Source organism: Simochromis diagramma, unplaced genomic scaffold (genome assembly GCF_900408965.1).
Source record: "Simochromis diagramma unplaced genomic scaffold, fSimDia1.1 OVJJ01000355.1, whole genome shotgun sequence".
NCBI lineage: Eukaryota > Metazoa > Chordata > Actinopteri > Cichliformes > Cichlidae > Simochromis > Simochromis diagramma.
Window position 1 is genome coordinate 606,115 of NW_024387174.1, and position 21,442 is coordinate 627,556.

The following is a 21,442-nucleotide window of genomic DNA, read 5'->3' on the forward strand; positions in this document are numbered from 1 at the left end:
CACGAGGACAAAGAAGAAGGCCGAGGATGCCGACAAATAGAGCAAGATGGCGACTAGTGCAGCTGCTGTGATAAATAAACAGGTGATAACTGGCTGGCAAAAAGCAATATGCAAAGAAATTCGTGCTATTACAGTTAAATAATAAGACCCGTGAAGCTGCCAATAATACATTGTGATTATTTCCACCTGCATCAGGCAGCTTTGCATGTGACAAACAAAACTATTGACTAAGAATAAAGTGAAATAAGCTCCACCATCAACATGAATACACACATGATAGCCAAGCATTAGCAGTTGTGTTCTGTATAAGACTTCATGGGTGCCTCAGGGTTGGTGCTCTGAGCAGTGCAACTGCACATAGTTAAGGACTCATTCACGATCGGCACCTGGCTGCCTCGGTGAGATTTCATCACACGGGGTGAGAGAGGGATGCTTTCTGTTTGTCATGCACAGAGGCAGTTTTATTTACATATGTAAAAAGACACCATCTGGAGTACTGTAAACCTCTAACGCCCTGCCGAGCCACACTTGGCTGCGCTCCAGACTCCCAACAGTCAGGTCCGGGGTTGGATCCCATCGTTTACAGACGGAGCGACACGGTTTGTATACAAAAAGGGGGGAGGCAGAGGTCGGAGTTCTCCACTTGTTCCTAATCTGTTATTCTGAGAAGAGCCTGACAAAGTCTCTCTCTGGTGAGCGCGAGCCAAGTCTGGACTTTTTTGGGCAGATGTACCGCCAGCAGCTCCTCGCTGAACGTTTGTTTTCGAGGCCACGGTTTAGAGATTCCTCTAATTCAGCTGTGGCGTTCGGACTCTGCGCTCCTGCCGCGCATCTCCGGTTTAACTGAGGGAAGAGTAATAAGTTTACGCAGTTCATTTACATTCTGGTGTTGCAGGATGTTATCTGTGTTTAGCTGCGAGTGTGGTCTCCTGCAGTGTCCTGCCACAGTGTTTGGAGAGCGACTTCAAAGAATTCTAAGCTTTCGAGGAGGGAGAACCGAGCCTCTCTTTGTATATTCAATTTCACGGTGGTGTGTGTGTGTGTGTGTGCGTGCGGCAGCCACTCTCAAACTTTCCATGACAGTTGCCTCTGTGCAGGTTACTCCAGCTGTTTCAAGTCTCCTGGAATTCGAGACAATCCGAGCTTCTCTGGAAACATCTGGTGCTGTTCAAGATTCTTTCTGTCCTTTCTGCACACTTTGAGCCGAACCACACCGCTGCATGACCTGCTACAATGGTCTTTTCATGCACACTGTGGGAGCGTGGTGTCGTTTTGGAAGGTGCTCAGTGAAATGTTGTCCACGTGTTACTGCAGCTGATCTGCCAGGGAGCTTTTCCTGGCAGGCTTGCATCTGTGCTGCTCAAAAGTTTATCACTCCAACATACCGAGAGACAAGCGAGCAGCCAAACCTCGGGCCTCGGCTCCAGCGGGCCGTGGCATTGTTAACGTTCGCTGCACAATGCTCCTCTTATCCGTCAACTCCTCTGGAAGCCAAACAGCACTCTAATCTCAGAAGTGGTTCAAACCAGTTTGGGGAACGTCTTCGAGGATGAGGGCAATTTTAGGCTCATTCCTGGGATAAGAGGAAGAGTTTTTTTTGTTTTTTCTTTCCAGGTTGTGAAGCAGATGGAATTCATCACTTGTGCTCTCTTTCTGCGCCGCCTCCTGTGACCTTCAGAGCTGACTGCTAAAAACCTGTTTTCAACTATATCTTTAGTTTAGCTTGGCCTTTGCACCGCAGCAGCAGGTAACTCCACAGACCTCTGCCATATGGGCTTGTCAGTGCACTAAAGAGGCAATAAGGGGATTTTACAAGGCATTAGCTTAAAATAACGAGAATATTTGTATCTGCTGCGGGAGTTGGTGGGGTCATCATCAAAAGAGCTCCTACAGCTGGACCGCTGCGCTTCAGCAATAGCCGACAGCGACTGCATCGTTGTTAGTGTCCAACAACAGTCACATGTTTGTGCTAACGTGTTGGAAACAGATCCATATCTGAGTGCGTGTCAACATTAAAGCAGGAGACATTTAACTAATCATCTTTAAGAGTTTGTTTTGTTTTTTTAGACCATTAAATTCTACTTCCCTTATCTTAACATTTAGAAAACTTCTGAAAGGTCTATTAAGGACATTTCTGCACTAACTATGGCCTTTTATTTAGATCTAAAAATTAACCCTGATCAACATCAGTGACCAGATCACATTTTATGTCCTCTGGGGAAGGTCCAACATTTAGAAGAAGTACTACATCTTGCCTAAAAACCACACCTCCACCTCCACCAAGAATCTTTTCCTACATAACTTACTGACAGTTGATTGCACCTCACGTCTACGTCACAATCATCTGTGACCGAAAAACAGCTTTTAGGAGTTTCAAACCCAAAGATCCGACTGCAAATGAATGTCTGTGTTGTTTTCCAAATCTGGAGCTCCAGCTAAGAAAGCTCTGAATACTTATTTCCATTGTTTGCAGGAGTCAATAGAGTCTAACTGTCATCAAATCCAAGCTCCTAATTTTCTCCTTGTGAAACTTGTGTCAGTTTTTGTTAGTTTTAAAAAAGAAAAACCTTTTTGCCTCCCAGATTTATCCCGAGGACACTTGGAAATATCTGTTTCACAAAGAACCATCGGAACGTCGCGTCCTCTAAAATTATCCTACATTTGACTCAGATTTCATAAAACTTTAACACCTTAATAAAAGTTCTGATTATTGTAGGATTTAAATTATTGACTGAGCTTTAGCTCAGACCTGCTGATTTATCTCTTATCACACCTTTAACTGAAGGTATGCTGCGGTCTCACTGTGCTGTACAGACTGTTTACATAAGGAAAGCACCAAGCGTGATGGTATCTTGTTCGAGAAAATTCAAACAGGCCTCACCAGCTGTTTGTTATAGTAACCAAAAAGCAGAAAGCCACAAGATCACAAGGAACGCTCTCTGCTGGCCAGGCCGAGCCTGTTTTCACATTGCAACTCCATCAAAGGCCTTTTTTTACCTTAGGCTCCCTGTAAAGCATGGCGGCTGGCAGCGGGTGAGTCACAGGCCAGCAGTGTTTGTAGAGACGCACTGAAGACAGTTCACAGGACAGACTGGCATGAAAGGCGAGCATACATCGCGGATAGAAACTAGCTGACAAAGATGCTGTGTCTGTCTGCAGAGAGGAACGCGCTCAAACACATGTGCAGCCTCTATTTGTCCGGTCATGCTTCGCAAAGAGGAGGTAGTTTCAGATTTAACTGCAAAAACAAAATAAATGACCCTTCTGGGATGGGCTTGTGAGGAGACCTCGCCCACCTGTGATTTGATGAACTTCAGCTCCATCATCGTGGACTGCAGCTGACATATGTGGACTCTGATCTGCTCTGGAGATCCACTCTGAGTGGGACGACGGCTCTAACCAGAGGTCTGAGAGATGATCCACTCCACCAATCAGAGCAAAACAAGCAGCTAAAATGACCCACCAAAATACCTGGGCAGCCAATCAGAGTAATAGTATGGTTTAATTTTCCATGACAGGGAATTACACCGATCGTAGACTAGAAACTGTTCAAACTTTACCCAGATTTTCCTCTAACTGCAGAAACACTGGAATATGGAAAAGTAGTATTAGCTTTTGGTGCACATGGATCAGAACACACCCATCTACTTTTATTTTGACGATTAAGTCTTGCGCTGTTGTGATCACACTGCTGAATATCTTTCCAACACACAGACACATTAGCAAACACAGCACCGTGTTACTAAAGCAGGTGTCGACACAAATGCACAGACATACAAACGAGGTAAAAGCAGCACCGGCCAAACGGTTCCTTGTTTAATAAAGCAACAGCTAGAACAGTTCAAAGGAAGTCCGCAGAGGACACGAAGCTCTGATAGACGCATAAATAAAAAGTGATGAGGGTGGAACGGCATCGGTGCCGTTGCCAAGGCCGAAAAACAAAATTGGAATTCGGCGTCGCTCCTGGCAAACCGCATCAATCACTGCGGGAGCTCCGCATCTCAAACCTCTGCAGTGAATCTAATAAAGCTGTACTATTTAAACGGATTAAGTGCCTCATTGTCCGACTCTGCCGACCGCTGTCTGTGCACACAAAAGCCCCAAAGCCTGACTTGGGCAGAATTCAGCAGCCGACACCACCCCTCCCCGCCGACTGGAGGAACTGTGTCACCCCTTGTGATCATTAACTATGAGTATTGTTCTCGGAGTTCAGACACAGCGGTGCGTTTGATAACAAGCCGGGAAAGTTTTGGACCTTCATTTAAAACTAGTTTGGAATAACAGCGCAGGAGCTGGTGCTGATTAGCCACTGGTAAACCCTCATCACAGCTAAAGGTTAGCGGGGGGTCAAAAGGTCAAAGCTGAAACTTAAACTGTTACAGCGAGCAGCAGGAGGCCGGAGAGCAGCGAGCAGCAGAAACGCATCATCCTGGGCAAATATTTGTGTCGCGTGATGAAGAAAAAGTTTCAGAGCGAGAGAGCAGGAGGGTTGTCGATTTGCCTTTTCGTTCCCGCCAACACCCCCCGACCCACCCACTCACTCCACCCCTGAAGACCTCACTGTTTGAGCAGCAGATCCCTCGCCGGCTCGACAACAAGCGGGAAGTGGCGAAGAGGGACGAAAACAGGCATGAGAGGGCTGAAAGTGCCTGTCTGAGCAGCTTAATGATGCAATCTGGCAGAAACACTCCCCCCCTCGACCACACACACACACACACACACACACACACACACACACACACACACACACACACACACACTCCTCCATCACCTCCCCAAATCCCCCTCCCAACCCTGCCTGCTCAAGCGGTGACATCACCTCGCTGAGAAGCAACATGGCAGAGAACAGTTGCAGAGCTGCATGCGGTTGTTGGAAATTTTTTCCGACAGCAGTTACGGTACTTGAAGCCGTGACAGGAGCAGCAGAGATTAGAGACTCCAATTCTCTACTTTCAGTAGAAAATTCAAGGCTGGGTGACGAGAATCCAGCCGTTACAAATCTGGATCTTAAGGAGGGTAAACAGAATGAAACAGATCTTTAACATGTCAAACAAACAGTAGTGGACTTAAAGGTTTCCCACTCATTGTCTTGGGTGCAGGGAAGGAACTCGGCGTTTAAAGGTCAGAGTGACACAAACACTAGTTAATCTGACTAATAATTCAGATTTTTCTTTCCACAAGTTGATGTTTAACTGTTGCTTCTGATATATTACACAACTGGCCAGGGCACCACTGCTCTCTCTCTCCGTCTGTGACAGGCAGGCTGAACTTAAACAGACGACAGCTGATCAAACCTCGTTCACTGAATGTCTTCAGATTTATTTTATTACTTTTAGACTCATTGACGAGTCGCAGAGAAACTCCAGCTGCTGTCTGCAGCACGAGCAGCATGACAGCTGATCAGGTGATCGCTCCCTAACTTTGGAAATAAATGGCTGGAAGGTGTAAAAACGACGACCCCTCAAAGCTGGCTACTAAACCATCAAATAAGATGACAAAATTAAAAAAAACAACGAGGCAGCTGGCTATTAGCTGATGTATTTATCTCCCCAACCCAGCATGACCAACATATGTATACATACAGTATGAAAATACAAATAAAAGTGGGCAATATATTCATAATAAAGTTTGTTTTACCCCCCAAAAGACAAAAAATAAGCCTCAAAAGTCCACGACCAGTCAGACTATTTCTGACGATAAAAGGAGGTCATAACAGATTTTATTTTTTTGATTCAATTTACTCTAAACTGACTGAAGTATCTCAACTCAACAGACCAAAACACCCAAACATGACTGGCTCCAATTCTAAGATTTTTAGAATACAATAAAAGGCAAAGACTTTTTTTCCAGCTCTGTGTGTTTATTTTCTTCAAAACAATTGAATACACAAATACGTGCAGTAGTACTGTGTGTAGTATTGATGCATGCAATCCTGCGGTCCAGCTTTCATAAGCCGCCTTAGAAGACAGATGGGGAGTTTAAGTGATCTTACTGGGGGCAGAGAGTAAACTCTCCCGGACAGGCTGACAGGATTAACCCTGCACGGCCTTTAGTGGTCGAGCTCAGCCGGCCGGATGCTGCTGGTCAGAGAAGCTGCAGACTTCCCATTAAGAAAAAGAACCGGGCATGTATCCAATAATAATGGTTTAACTCGTGCACAGAGATTCACAGAGATCCTCGTGAACAGATTCGACCCCCCCAAATAAAGATTTGTCAAAACAACTGACCATCCACCAAAATACAGGCCGGAGAGAGACAGCGATGGTGCCACGTTTAACAAACCAGAACGCAGAAGAAGACGTTTAGTTGGTTTTACGATCCGCAGCATTCTACTCAATCTTAATACCTTTTAACTGATTTTCAGGTCTAATTAGATTCATTGTTCTCCGACTCCGTATAAGAAAGAACCACTTTGTCAAAATACTGGAGGTCCCGATTGTTATCTTAAACCGCTGTAAATGAAAGTCGAAAACCTTACATTAGTGCATTATCGCCTTACATTAGCGTCATCTACGCTAAATGAAAGATAAATAGAGTGAGACTGCTTTTGAACTGGCTTCCGTAGATTTCTGGAGACAGCCTGTAACATAGTGCTGCCTTTATCTTCAAATAAATAATGAGGTCTCATGCGAGTCAGAAATGTTTGCTCTATACTTGCGGTTTTGGTTTTTTCCCCTTTCTGCTCTAACGTTTTATGATTTTTTCCCCCTATCGCACGCTTCCAGTGGGACAGAAAGAACACGCCGATAGATTTTTTTATGTTAATGACTTGTTTTGTTTTTTTCTTAATTTTGCAGACTTCTTTTAATTATGACTTTTCCCTTTATGTAGGTACACAAAGCAGACTTGGGTAGAAATTACAAGGAGGACATAAGCCACACATATGTGGCTCACAGTGGTTTGGTCCAGAACCAGTGGACCAACTCCTTTACTTTGCAAACCTGAAACAAAGGCTGTGTGAGACGTTCGTCTTTCTACCACGTATTAGAAGAAAACACATTGCTCATTTTTCTCCGTGTTTTTGATTACGTAACCTTTAGCTGACCACTGGTAGGAGACTGAAGCTGCTCACTTTAAACTGGTACCCAGATGGACCGGCTTGACTTACTTCCTGTTTCTAAACACACCATGCTGTGTGGATAGCGCGTAGTATTGTGTGATCAGGTTTTCTGTATGTAGAAAAGCTTAATTGCTTGTTTTGTACATACTCTAAATATCTTCCTTAAACCTTCCTTAGACCTGACAGCTGTATGAGCGCGAAGCCTTTTTCCTTTAATAGCTTTTCTCCTCTTCATGCTAGGCAGGAAGGTGAGACCTGCAAGTTATTTTTCTTTTCTAGAATATTTTGTTTGCTGTTTTGGCCACGCCCACCCAGAAATTTTCAGCCTCGAAAGATAAATAAACTAGTCTGGACTGCAAACCTCGCTGTAGCACTGGTCCTTCCTTGGGAGCAGGAGAATCCTGTTTGTGCTAGGCTCTGGTTTCCAGTAGGCCGGAGTGTAACAATTTTCTTTTTTTCCCCTTTTTGTTGTTGAGCAAAGCAAATATTTCTTTAATGTACTGATTGGTGGTGTTTTGAAAGAAAGCACCAGACTATGGCACCAGTCAAACCCGTCCCCAGCAATCACTGGTGACAAGGGAAAAAACACATAGGAGCCGTTGCTAGCGTGCAATTGGTCATAAAGAGGAATACAATGCACCACCACCAACCACGTGAGGTTGAATTGTTTGGCAGCAGGTTGCTGCTGCAGTTTGCATGGAAGACCCCGACTTGTCTCCAAATGGTTGCCAACTTCTGCAGTGCAAAGCAATCACAAGGTAGTTTTTGGTGCAGGGCCCTCTTTGCGACACATCTCACCTAGCAACAGGCAGCAACCACTCACCAACCGGTTGGGAGATATGCATTTCTTACTCACCAGGGGGTTGTCAGGAGGTCAAAGACTGGTCTCCAGGTCTTAAGTTATTTGTTTTGTTGACGACACAGTTGTATCTCAGCACTCCTCTAATCACCTCCCTCCTCTGTACACTGTCAGCTCTCTGTTAAATATTAAAATCTGGATTCAATTCATCTTTTCAAACCTAATAGTAATAAAACTGCGCCTTTTGTTGTGGCTCTGGAAAGTACCTGACCTCGGCCTTGATGCTGATAGCTGCTCTAGGTTACTGTGTTCAAAGTCCAGCAGCGTGGGAGTCACTCTGGACTTGTTACTTATCAGACTGATTTCTAAATCTGCTTTTTACCAACTAAAGAACATCTCCAGGCTCCCACCAACATCACCACCCGCCTCGAATACTGCAGTAGCGTCTGCCTTCCAAAGCCCTGTGCAATCACCAGTGTGCTCAGCAGTCACTTTAACAATACATCAGCCCTACCCTTATGCGTCTTCATGTCTCCCGGTTGAGTTCTCCATCTATAAAACCCTAAATGTAGCACAGCTCTTACTTACAAATGCAGAAAACAAACCCAGTTTAAAGCTGACATGACTAGCCACTCGAAAAATCATGAGAAAATACAAAAAGGATCAATTAAGCCGCTTATCGTCAAGCAAAAACACCAAAAACCTGCTGGACGCACCTTCAGAACTGGTTCTACAGCATCTTTTGAGTGGCTGGAAACCATTGTGCTATTTTTGCACCAACTACACAAAATAATTAACAGAGGAAGTAAATAATCTCGGCCTTAATCAATAATGAAAACAGTCCTTCACGGTGTGGCTCCACTCAACAACTTTCCTATTAACCGAGCGTTTGGCACAACAAGCTGCAGATATGCACGGCATGATACGTTACCCAGAACCCCTTTCTGCATCCCTACACAAAGCCAAAGAATGAGCTCCCAGAAAATGCTTTCATATAAAAAACACAGGCCTGAACTCCAAATAAACACTCCCAAATCTACTACAGCTACGCCACAGAGCAGCTCGCATAATCACCACAGTCTGGGAATTGTTAACTCAGCTCATTAATAGTTGATTCTGGAGGAAAATACAAGTTTTTACGATCAACGCCCTCTCGCTGGAGCCAGTTAGGTGACTGAGGGTTTTTTTCACCAGATGCCGTCGAGCTTTAAAGCCGAGCTCTCGGGTTTGACACTGATCGGAGAGACGCGGGAGGCAGAGCAAATGAAAATGCTGATTGGGGGTCTTCCGATCGCTCTAATGGCAGATGGAGCAGCCGAAGCCCATTACTCCGCTTTTTACAAATCGCCTGAGCAAGCACAAATGCCATCTCCCTTCAGATAACGCAGAGGAGGCTTAAACGCGCCGTCTTGGGTTCTCATTTCAAACATGTCGAGCGCTCTGATGAAATCTGAAAGGTTAAGTGCTCTGAAATGTTGAGGTGAAGACAAAACATCGAGTTTTATCTGAAAGTTTTTATAACTAAAAAGAAAGCGGATGCTTTAAAGCACAGTTCTGGTTTATTTACATGGCGCACTCTCAATAATCGGCTGTGACTCTTTAGGTCACGCCAACTTTACAGTCTCTACCTCTGTTGTCCAGACTCGGGGGGAAACTGGGAATGGCTGTAGCTTTAAATAGGAATCCCCACACTGGTTTGTTTACATGTTTGAGGCCGAAGACTCGATTTGTGTCGTGTTTTTGTTTGACAGAGGTCACATGAAAAGATTTTTTTACTTGCTACAAGCTATTAATGATCATACAGAGAACTGACAGATTATTAATAGAAACAGGAACAAGCTGAATAAACCAGAAACATCCGAATCCTCTGAAGCGAAAGTTGTTCGTTTTGCATCGTTTTCTCAAATTTCTGAGAGAGATGGCAAAAACCTGAGGCTGGCTCCAGAAGCAAGTCAATCCCCACAGACTGTACAGTTAAGATGTCCAACTTTACAGCAGAAATAAACATGTTTACAACCTTCTACAAAAACGCTTATGGTCTCTATCGCTAATTTACCGTTTCATAATAACTTCAAAGCATAATTAAACCAATAAAACTGTATGCAGGCTTATGACTGCTGTAAATTATGTATGAAAAGGGTGCTTAGCTCAACTTAATGACTTATAAAGCCAAATGAAGCGGGTGAGTTGAAGTGGATGGATGGTCCAAAATCCAAGCTTTAAAGCTACAGTCCAAAAGCCAGTGGACAGTGTTGTCTTGGCGTATTGGGAAAGTTGCTGGCGGTGGATACTAAGAACATTTAGAGTTATCAACTTTCTTCAACGCAGAGAGAAAAATGTGCAGCTCGGCAGACAGCAAGACAAATGAGGGCGAAAAAGGGAGACTCAAGGGAGTTTCTTTCCACTTCAAGCATAAAGCTAAATTACACTGTATTCGTTTAGAGTGGGATACACTCAAAGCTCATACCGTAGTCAAAAGATACGAACAGGTCAAACTTTAAGAGTCTTTAAGCTTTTAAAAACAAAAGCTTCTTTATGTTTTTTCTACATGTGAAATGTTTAACATGCATTAGTTAACTTCATGGAAGAAGATCAGGCTGACAGCTATCCTAGCTGAGGTACAAGATACGGCCTTCGTTAAAAGGACACCACAAGCCCTCCTGTTTATCCTCTCGGGTCTCTCACCGTCAACTCCAGCCTGTGTTGTGTTTACTGTCGTTTCACTGTCTGCATATCCTTCACAATGAACTAAGGAGGTCAGAATCACAGACTGTATGAAAGGAAAACTGGCCACTGTTTCTTCTTCTTCCTCTCATGCAGGCCCGAGGGAGGATTGGATAATAATTACACTTGCTCCAGCTCCTTGAGATACAAAGTTGCTACAGCGCTTTCTGTTGCAGATGTCACATAAATACCTCTGAAATGTCTCGACGTCTTATTTTTAAGTTGCCTCGTGTTATTCTGCCTACAATGACAAGCAACAGTCTGCACTCAGTTAAATTGGAAAAAAGCGAGTTTCCCACTTAATTCCACCTCAACACCGATAAAGCAAATCACCGTCGGCAGCCTCTGCAGCCCAATCTGCTTTTCCTGCCGGCTTTCTGACCGGACGTCAACCTGTCTTCCTCCCGCCTGCCGAGAACTGACAACCTAAAGCAGGCAGAAACAAACGCCCGCTGGACCCGCTGACATTTCCAGCCCTCAGATTTGTTGTGCTGCGATGCTGACAGCGAGGCCAGATGAATATTTATGCGGCCGCCTCCTGCGAGAAGCCACCCGCCTCTCGGATGACAGCTGATGACAAACATGTGGACGGACTGCACAGAGGAGGAGGCGGAGCCGTATCTGTCAACCTTGTGTTTTCATTCAAGTTCTCTGTTGATGCGTTTACACTTTTAAGAGCCGTCACTTCACCAAGTTGCCCGTTTCAAAAAACAACAAGCAAGTTCGTTGCTTCTAGTTCGTTCACGTCATGCGTGCACTTCTGTGCAAGTCTCTCTGTGACCTTCGCCAGCACCACAACACGTTTTAATAAAGAACAACAACAAAGGGCCACTGGGGGAAGAGGAGAGAGATGATTTGCATTCAGCTAAGAAAGTGTTTGTGTGTAAAGATGATGCTCTGGGGAATCGATAGCGCTGCTGTTTGGGAAAGAAAACATCACTTTAATTTTGTTTTTCTTCCCGGAGCGGAAAGTTTTTACGTGCTCGCCTGTGCGCCGAGTGAGCTTTATGTTTTATAACCCTTCAGGCTTTTGAAACTATGGAGGGGGGGAAAAATAAAAAAGGAATGAAAAAATAACAACTTCTGTCTTTCCTTTCCTAGAGGAGTATTTCCTCTGCTGTAAATTCGTTGTGTTTGCTCAGCTCGACAGGCTGATCATCTCGGGCTCGCGTCACCTCGCTGGATCTGAAGTGCTGCTCGCCTGAGACTGTTTTTAACAGCAGCCGCGTCTGCAATAAAGAGGCAATTTCAGCGGATATTTCTCCGGCGGGAGTCAAGCGAGGACAGCCGGCAGATTTACGTCAAGTGACTGCACGTGTGGAGTCCTGAATCACTGTTCATATCGCTCGAGGGAGACGACGAAGACACCAAATATGAATTTACGGCCCTGCCGTGTGACAGAGGCTCCGCGCGCTAAGGTAGAACCAGCCTCCCTCCATCCCCACAGGCCATAATCTCCCAGGAAGGAGGAGAGAAAATAACATCTCTATGGCAACTGCCGGTCTAAAGGTGAGATGTTATGTTGCAGGGGAAGTCGCTGTGACCACTGCACAAACACAGACTGATATTTATGTCTCATCTCTGAAAAGTTGAATGTGTGGTTTCAGCTCTGCTGACAGGAACCGCAGACTAAATGTAACATCAGAGAGGGAAAAACGAAGCCCTTAAAAGTGACATGACAGCGAGGAGAATAGTGCAAGTAGCTTTCTTTACCTGAAGGAGGGGAACAGCAGCAAACTAAAGCAGTTTTTTAAGATCATGAACAACGAAGTAGAAGCTGCTCGAAACCAGCAGAGATGCTGTTCCTGGAAGCGGATAAAGTGCACAAAGGACAGAAAAGTTGATATGAAAAGTACTTTCAGCACATCCATCATTAATAATCTGAACTTTTCAACCCTTCAAAGTTTATTAGCAGTAACCCCTGAAGCTCTGAAATCAGTGGTTTCTGTCACATTTCAGGCCTTAGACTATGACTGTGGATCAGAAGTTAGTGAGGGTGGTGTTTGGCTGCGCAGCTAGCCTTCAAAAAACCCAGAAACTATTCAAAAGATCGCAAAACCTCGTTAATGATCCACACTGAGGTGTAAAACTCATTATACAGGGGAGGTGGTCAAATGTCATCTTTATGGGGGAAAGAGTGAAACACCTGAAGCACTTTTACAGATGTGGCAGTTAGCTAGCTCCTAGCTAGCTGTAGCAGTTAGCTAGCAGTTAGCCATCTTCTAGGCTTTACCTGACCTTAGGAGTCTGAACTCAAGGTCTCAACTATCAGAGAATTCCGCTGAAATGTATGAAGTGTATGTATAGTGTAGCACTATATCTGTGTCTGTGTGATACAACTATGCATCTGGACACACTTGCTAACATTTCCTGATACCTTATCATGATAACCACCCTGCTATCTGAACAGTCAGATTCAGACTCCAAAGATACAAAGTGGAAATGTAAACACGGGTGCTTCAAAACGGCACTTAAATGAGCAATATCATAGTTGTTACTGCCATCATTTATGTACAGTCTGCTCAGTTGACTCTGTTTGTGCTAAAAAAAACCAATGAAAAAAAACACCTTATAAAACACAGGGGGGGGGGTGACACTGACTGAGATAAAACAGGCTGCACATTAGATAAATGAATTAAAGCATGTTGACAAGTTTACAAGGGGAAAAAACAATTAAAAATCTGTGGCTGCACAGGTGACTCATGAAACACTTTAATTTAGCCGAACATCAGCAAAGTCATCAGAGTTCAGATTCCTCAACATGAAGAAGCCCTCTGATGACTTATTAGGACCTCTAGATGTGACGGGTCGGATGGAGGCGACCTGTTGGTCAACTGCTCAATAAATTTCAGATTAGCAACTTTGGTTTGACTGCGAGAAAGAAATCAGGGAAGCAAAGTATCAAGTCATCACAGCATAAAAGCCCCAATCAGAACACTCAAGTCCACGTAAACATCATCAGTGTCATCAGCGATGTAGATAAAACTCCTTCTGCAGACAACTCGACTTAAAACTTCACCACAATCATTGAGTATTCACTCAGTCAGCGTCGGAGGGGTGTGTGTGTGTGTGTGTGTGTGTGTGTGTGTGTGTGTGTGTGTGTGTGTGTGTGTGTGTGTGTGTGTGTGAGTGAGAGAGAGAGAGATTTAGGGCTGTGCAATATGACCAAAATCTCATATCCCGATATAAGAATTCTATCATCCCGATAACGATATAAATCACAAAAATGTAACATTTTCTGTAAATTCTTGAATCTCGGGCAGCTCGACTTGCGGGAAGTGTTTCCAGCTGCGCGTCATGTAGCTGGAGTCGAGTGTTTTAACCGATGCATGAAACGACACATTTTTAGACATAAGTTGTAACGCCCGCCGTTTTCTTTGCCAGTATTTATTACACAGGTTACACAGGGTGCTGTGGGGAAAAGCCTGTTCTAACGTTAGAGTCTAAGGTCTATTTTTTAGCACCTGGCGGCTCTTTTTTACTTCTCATCCGTAAATAATCTGCCCTTTCACGTGATTCAGTTTATTTTGAAAAGTCTCAACAGGATCTTGAGCTGTATTGATGAAAGGTTTGTGTGGAACATAAACAAGCGGACACGCGATGGTGTTACCGTCCTTGTTGCTAAGGACAACGCATAAAAACAGGCGCTTGCCCATCCGTAGTGAGGTTATATTAAATATAAGAGAAATAGAGAACTTTAACTGAATACAGCCACTACAGTGACCATCAAAACGATGAAAAAATATTGCCGTAAACAATTTATTTTGCGACACCACGAAACAAAAGATAGCGTAAAATGAAACGATAGACGTTTTTATATCGTCATCCGATATACATCGTTATATCGAACAGCCCTAGTGTGATTCATTTTTACGTTGCAGAGTCTGTTACAATCTCCAGTCCGAAGGTCGGACCACACCTGGTTTTAACCGCCAGTGTAAAGCCATCACTTGCTGCTGCGGCGTCCACCTGTTGCAGTAATCAGAGCAACATCCACGCCTTGAATCTCACGTTCGACTGCAGTGCAGACATTAATGAGGTACGGGCTCCAGGCTCCTCCCTGGGCATCAGAGCCTCGTCACTGTCAGTGATCATCTCAGCAGATGAAGGCATGAAATTAGTTTTCTGTTATTTTTACACTGCTGACAGATTTCTTTAGATTTTCTTTACAAACTGAGTTGTGCTGTTTTTCTTATATTGACACATCGCAGGGATTAAATGTGCAGTTAAAACTTCTTCACTGGTCATTTAGTCTGGAACTAAAACTCTCTGCAAATGCTGATAGATGATAGATGGCAGCCTTAATCTGGACTCTGAGTACATACAGGTAAATATACAGTTAATCCCTCTGTCTAAAGCAGTGGTGGGCAATTCCAGGCCTCGAGGGCCGGTGTCCTGCAGGTTTTCGATCTCACCTTGGGTCAAAATCAGCTGTTTTGGATCAAGGACGCATCTAAAACCTGCAGGGACACCGGCCCTCGAGGCATGGAGTTGCCTACCCCTGGTCTAAAGGTATGTGTGCACCACATGTTGCATCACTACAGACTGCAGAGCAGAAACGGGCCTCCGGCCAGCTCTGATGGAAGCTCACCGAATGAATTCATTCATTTTAGCCACATGTCAGAGTTTGTGAACTCCACCTGAATCTCTGGCCGTTAAAAGAAAATGAAAGTTTAAAGAAAATTAAAGAGAAGACGTGTGAGGCTGCAGGCAAAGAGAGAGAGGAAAATGCAAAGGTGTCAGTTTTTAGTCCATAACTTGTACCTGATTCAGTAAAATGTCACCGGCTGAATACATTAGGCTGTGAGGCGGGAGGCTCAGAGAGTGTGGCCTTTTATTAACACTGAGAAATCCCACGGTTCACTTCAGGCTGTTAGGGAGGAAAATGACATCTTTGTCTGCGCTTCATGAAAAATTAATCAGCTCGTTTTCAAAGAATCGCAGAGAAGGAGACATTTATCTGAGCCCGGTGACAGCATTTACATTTCCAGTTTACCTTTTGGAGGATTTTCGTTAATGCAACAAAAAGGCGAGAGGAAGAGGAGAACCGAGCTGGACAGTCAGCAGCTACACCTCCAGGATTCGCTCAGCAAATAAATATCTGCGGTCTTTGGACATTCTGCACACAGCTCTTAAAAACAAACCAAAAAATGTGTTTATTTGCGTGCATTCTTCGCCGCCTTCCCTTTTTCTGATGATGGCATCTCAAATTACTCAAAAGGAGAAAGCTGGGTTGGACGCAGCAGTGGCGTTTCCCAGAAGATCTTGATTCACAGCGAGCTGTCGGAAGGATCAGAGCTCCATCTCTGCACAGACGCTGTCACTCAGCAGGAAGCTCCTGAAAATCTGCCAAAAACGTCACATCACATCCTGTTCTGACAAACTCCGAGAAGCGAATTCATCTGCAAAGAAATCGAAAGACCTGCGGCTGAAACTCAATAATAATTATCACGGTGGAAGAAATTGCCCTGTACAGTTAAAAGGATCAGTCGGCTGCAGGATGATTGATTCTTTAACCGTTCGTGTGATGGACAAAACAATTATTCAGTCAATAAAATCTGGGAAGCCACCGGGCGATGTGCGGAAACAGCCACCGTTTCAGGCTTTTCACTGCAGACGGCGAAATCTGGGCCAGGACTTCCACTTCTGCTGGTCACTTGCAGAAAGCTCGCACCCACACGCCACTAAAGCCTTCAAACTCAGAGTTCACCAGAAAGCTGCCGATTCTGCACGTTCACATGCAGATCTCCGTTTCCTCAGATTGAATTATTCAAGACTTCACCAGCGACGACATAAAGCCTTAAGCACTGCCCTAAACTGCACCAGAGCCCTGTGGAAAACTGATAGTCACGCAGTGCTAGCTCCAAACAGCACTCAGACCTCAGATCTGCTTTAAACCACGTGAACCAAGGCGGCCCACGTTTCCGAGAGATGAATTCTGGGAAACGGCCCTACAGATCCAGAAGACTGCTCACGCTCGGATTCACACTTCTGTCAGTTAAACCTGTTGCCTTTGGGTCGAAATACAGGCGATAAATCACAGAGAAGGAACACTGGAGTCCTTTTCAAATATCAGAGCTGAGAGGAAGCGCTTCTGCTGAGCCACGGACAGAACGAGCTTTCAGGAAAGAAAGAAAGAGGGAAGAGTGAGCGCTTCAGAATAACACAGGACTCTTATCAGGACCAGATGTGAGTGAAGCAAGAGCGATTTTAACATCTCGCCAAAGGGTTTCACTTCTCGATTCAATGAAATGTGACACTGAAGTAACTTTCAATACGTTCTGCCATGAGATGAATACACTTACAAACCAATGAAGCAGCTCGCTTTTGCACGAGCACGCCCCTTCGAAATCTAAAAAATGAAACGAGCTGAAGCCTTTCACTTTTTTACCCAACGTGCCAAACAGGTCAGCGAGCAGCTGGACGTTTGCAGCCAAAGTAAGAGCTTCAGTTATCTGCTGATTAATTAATTAGACAGTCATCATCGTGTATCAGTTCAACACGGCTGACAGCACAGAGGAGAGTCAAAGACCTGTGAAAATTATTAGATAACCAGGAAGCTTCAAAAAATAAAGAAATACAAAAAAACATTGTGGATGTGGAACGTTAATTGTGTAGCTGCGGGACAGTCGGACATCGCGGCCTAAGAAGACTGGTATGCCTTTAATTTTAGAATCTTTCTAATGCAAAGAATCGCCCTCTCCTTGATGTCAAGGAGAGTAAGTTTGAGACAATGTGTCAAAAGTGGAAAAAGTCTGTCTGTCTTTGTTTAGTTTAGGGTTTGTTTTCACACCTAGAGACAATTTCCTATCAGCAATTAATCTGATGTGCACGTCTTTGGACTTCGGGACAAAGCAGGAGTACCCGGAGCAAGCCTGAGCAAAAACTGGACTGAGAAATGATGCGTTTAATGTTTCCTGGGTTGTTTACAGGCGACGAGATGCCCACAGAGCTGACTGGCATGTGCCCTCCTGGCAGCTGGTGCAGCGCATAATGAAAGAAAACGGAAACAAACCTAAATCTGCATCAAAACTACAGCAGAGACAACAATGCACGAGCACTGCAGAGCAGCTGAGGTCAGCCTGGTGTGTGTGTGTGTAATCTGCAGTGTGTTGGGATGGACAGCTTGTTATCTGGGCTGGACTGCAGAGCTTAATATTCAGCCAGCAGCCAGATTAGCTGAGGACAGCCCGTCAGTCTGCAGCTGCACGACGAGCGCGGGGTTGTGTGTTTCAGCGGGAGTGTCTGTCTCTGTGAGGACCGTGTCCAGGCTGCAGACCTGCAGGGTGAGGGTGTTTGCGACATTCGTTTCCCAGCCCTTCTTCTCCAAAATCAGATCCAGCAGCAAAATGAAAGCGGTGCGCTTAAACTCAGACTGGGGAGAAGTCAGTCAAGCTCCTATTTTCTCCAAGTCTGACAAATAAAGTTATCATTATTATTAAAACATGCCACATTTGTGCCACACCCAGAAGGTCTCCTGCAAAAACTACAGACCACTAAGAGCCCCAGCTATCCCAGGATGCACTGCAGCGATGCGATAAGTCAGCGTCCGAGTGAGAGGTCGCCTCCTCTTTTATCTCAATCACAACTATTCACCGCGCTGCTCAATCTAGCGTCCGCCCAGCAGGCTTTAAAATTCATTCTCAAGTTCACACCTGTGCCCTGATGGTGCTCAGAACAGAGGGAATTCTGGGAAATGTAGGAAATGTTGGTAGGGTTTGAGCAGAGAGGCAGGCTGAGAGAAAAAGCAGAGGTTTTTTTTTTTTTTTGCTTTGTGCTGCCATCGTCATCACTGTGAGCATCCAGGTGTCGACACAGCTTTACAGGAACTTTGTGCCCATGAGCAAGGCACTCATCCTCCAGGTATGAGATCCATTATCCTCATACTTCCTCAGAGAGCATTTTCATGCAGTGTATAAAGGGGATGTTTGTTCCATCACCTGAAGCACTTTGAGGATGCTTCCCACCACCTGATGACAGTTAGGGGGGAAACAAGAGGGTGTACTGCCTTGCTCAAGGGCTCTTCAGCAGGATACGAGGTCCCTGTGAAGCTCTGCCTTCACCTGAGTGCTGACAACAGCGTTTTCTGCCACCACTCCCCCAAGGCGAGAGGCTTCAAAGCATGGAGGAGGGATGATGCGTGGAAATTGAAAAATTAGGTCAAAGTCTGCAGGACGCGGAGAAGCTTTGCATCCGCCGCCACCGCAGACTCTCGCGCCATCAGCAAAGCATGTAAATATTGCAGCGGGGCATCTGACCCCGTTTCCCAGAGACGCACTTGTTTACACTGGAGGAACTCCGAGTTGGCGGTTTATATGTGCAACCTTCCCCGCCCCATCCATCCCTCCTCTTCATCACCACTACTTGTCTCATCTTTTCAGCGTTCACAGCAGCAGCGGTGGAAACATTAAAATGCGATGTGTGCATTCAGAGTCAGCTGTTACAATCTCTTCCCCTCCCTCCCTCTTCCTCTGTGCCGTTTTCTTTCTCCATACATGGCCGAGCCTCACAAAGCCTCCAAAGACTCGGAGAGAAGCAGGGAAAACACTGCTCGCAGGAAGCTGAAATATGACACTATGATACTCTCCAGGCTGAGAGTGAGTCTGCAGCAATGTGACATATCAATCTGAAGTAGAAGAAGAACAAGGAGGAAGGAGGGGGAGAAAGGGAGGGAGGAGGTGGTGAGGGGGGCTAATGAGAAAATCAATACCCAAGCTGCATTTCAGTATCTTGCAAAACAACCCGATATAGCATGCTGTAGTGTTATTGGGGGGCGCAGGAATATAATGGGAATCATTCATCGCCTCTCTGGAGAAAAGGCTGCCTGGCTGCGGTGTGTCATGTGAAAAGTGTGTCTCCTAACAGCTGCATGCTGCCTGTGCACCATCTAAGCAGCGTGCAGAGCTCTGCTCAACGGGATTTTATAACAAAACCTCTCTGACAACAACTTTCCTACTGACAAACCCAAACACAAACCTCCACAGAATTCCCAGGATATCCCCACAGCAGGCTGCTGTGTGCCTCCTGCGCTCCAGTGAGGCTTCAAAGTGCACTTTATGGGTTGTTTATCAGCCGTGATGGAAAGATTCATGCACAGATCAACAGATTAGGGGTAAAAATGACACATATTCTTTGATTTTTATCAGGAATTAGCAGAGCAGCGTGGATGTGTGTGGATTTTGGAGACGTCACCTGACTCTGGGGAATTATTGTAGGGAATTTTTGAAAACCTGAGCAGACAAAATAAAGCAGTTAAGTGTTAAAAGGTGATGTACAGCTGGATTCAAAGGTGAATGCTGGCTGTAAAGTGGCTGTGTTTGGACTCTGGGACACTATGTAGAGTAAGGATTGATGAACTCCTTCAGATAATCAACAGTTTATGAATAATGAGGAGCCCTGCAGGCTTCACTGCAACAATACCGTGGAGCTCTGGTGCACAGCAGCCACTCCAGTTCATCCAGAGCACTTTATGGGATGTTTATCTATTATCTGTATTATTCCCATGATACCTGGCGTCAGGTGACGTTGTGTGTCAGTGTGGGGGAGTGAACCTGCAATGATCTCCTTTAAATCCAAGAACCCCCTAACAGCACTGTAGCCTGTCCACAGCCAGTGACAGCTCTGTTTCCATTTCACTGCCACATCTCCTGCATCCAAATCCAGATCAGTCAAAGCAGTCATTGTGGCAGCGTGTGTGCGTGTGAACAGACATGCACTTGAACTTGTTGGAGCTCAGCACTTTATCTCCTAGCAGTTCAAACTCAGCAAGGACAAACAGTCCCAGAGGAACAACAGCAGCAGAGCCCCGGCAGAGCCGCCGAGCTCCGCGGTGAAACCCAAGTACTCACCCTCGGATAACTCCAGCTCCAGCTCGGCCAGTTTGGCCCGCACCTCCGCAGGAAGCGGCACCGGGTCCCGGTCCGCCATTCCGCCGTTCCAAACCGACTTAAATATCTGTTTTCCGGCTGTTTCTCCCTGTTTCCAGTGCCCACGCTGCTCCACAAACCACAAAAATCCAAAGTCAGTCACACCGAGTCCGTCAGCGTCGCTCCGTGTGCGGCAGCGGCTCTGCGCGTTCTCCGCAAACCAGCGTCAAGCTACAGCTAACACTGCAGAGCTGCTACCGGAACCTGTATTTTCAAAATAAGATCACAGCGTTAAGACCAATGACTGTAGAAAACAACTGTTTTCCCCAGTCCGCTGCCTGTGGCTCTCACACCCTCCAAATTTAAACCTGAGTAAATCAGACTCGCAGGCTAGCTTTAACTAAAAGTTACGAGCTAATAAATTATAGATTAAAAAATAAATCAATGTTACTTTTGCGATACTTGGATTTTTATTTTTGTTTTCATTTAATTTCCAGAATAAAGTATGTTATAAAATGTTATACGACTATAAAAGCAGGTTAATATTTTTAGTTACTTGTTTCCTTATTTTAAATAAAAATAGGTAAAGCAAGAGCAATCCAGGCTAAAAAAAAATCTGAATTTAGTTAAAAAAAAACACTCAAAGAAAGGCGTCAGGAAGATTATGTAATTTTTTTTAAACTGAGACATTGAAATGCATTTTATTTACTGACTGATTTTATAGATATATATATTTTGGAGATTTTGACTGTTTATTTTGAACATTCTCCTTTTTCTACGGTTTGTTCTCACTGCTTACCTCGTTTATACTGACAAGTTACGGTTCACCAGTGTGTGTCTGTTAAAAGTAAAGAATATGATGCATTGCTAAAAATATTGGATATATGTTGATAGCTAGTAAGAGTAAATTATTTTTGAAACAACTTTGGGAGATGAATAAATTCAAAAAATCCAAACCCCAGTGCTGTGCTTTTATTTTGAATGCAGATTTTG

At 44.8% G+C, this 21,442-nt stretch overlaps 1 protein-coding gene across 1 annotated transcript in view; it reads right to left on the reverse strand.

The window, feature by feature from the left end:
- The window catches only part of dip2ca (disco-interacting protein 2 homolog Ca), a 192,307-nt gene that overhangs the window by 169,788 nt on the left and 1,077 nt on the right, over positions 1-21,442 (reverse strand). Inside the window, exon 2 of the mRNA XM_040049481.1 lies at positions 20,432-20,713. Coding sequence (XP_039905415.1) covers positions 20,432-20,510 — 79 coding nt within the window. The 5' untranslated portion in view covers positions 20,511-20,713. The remainder of the gene's footprint in view (positions 1-20,431; positions 20,714-21,442) is intronic.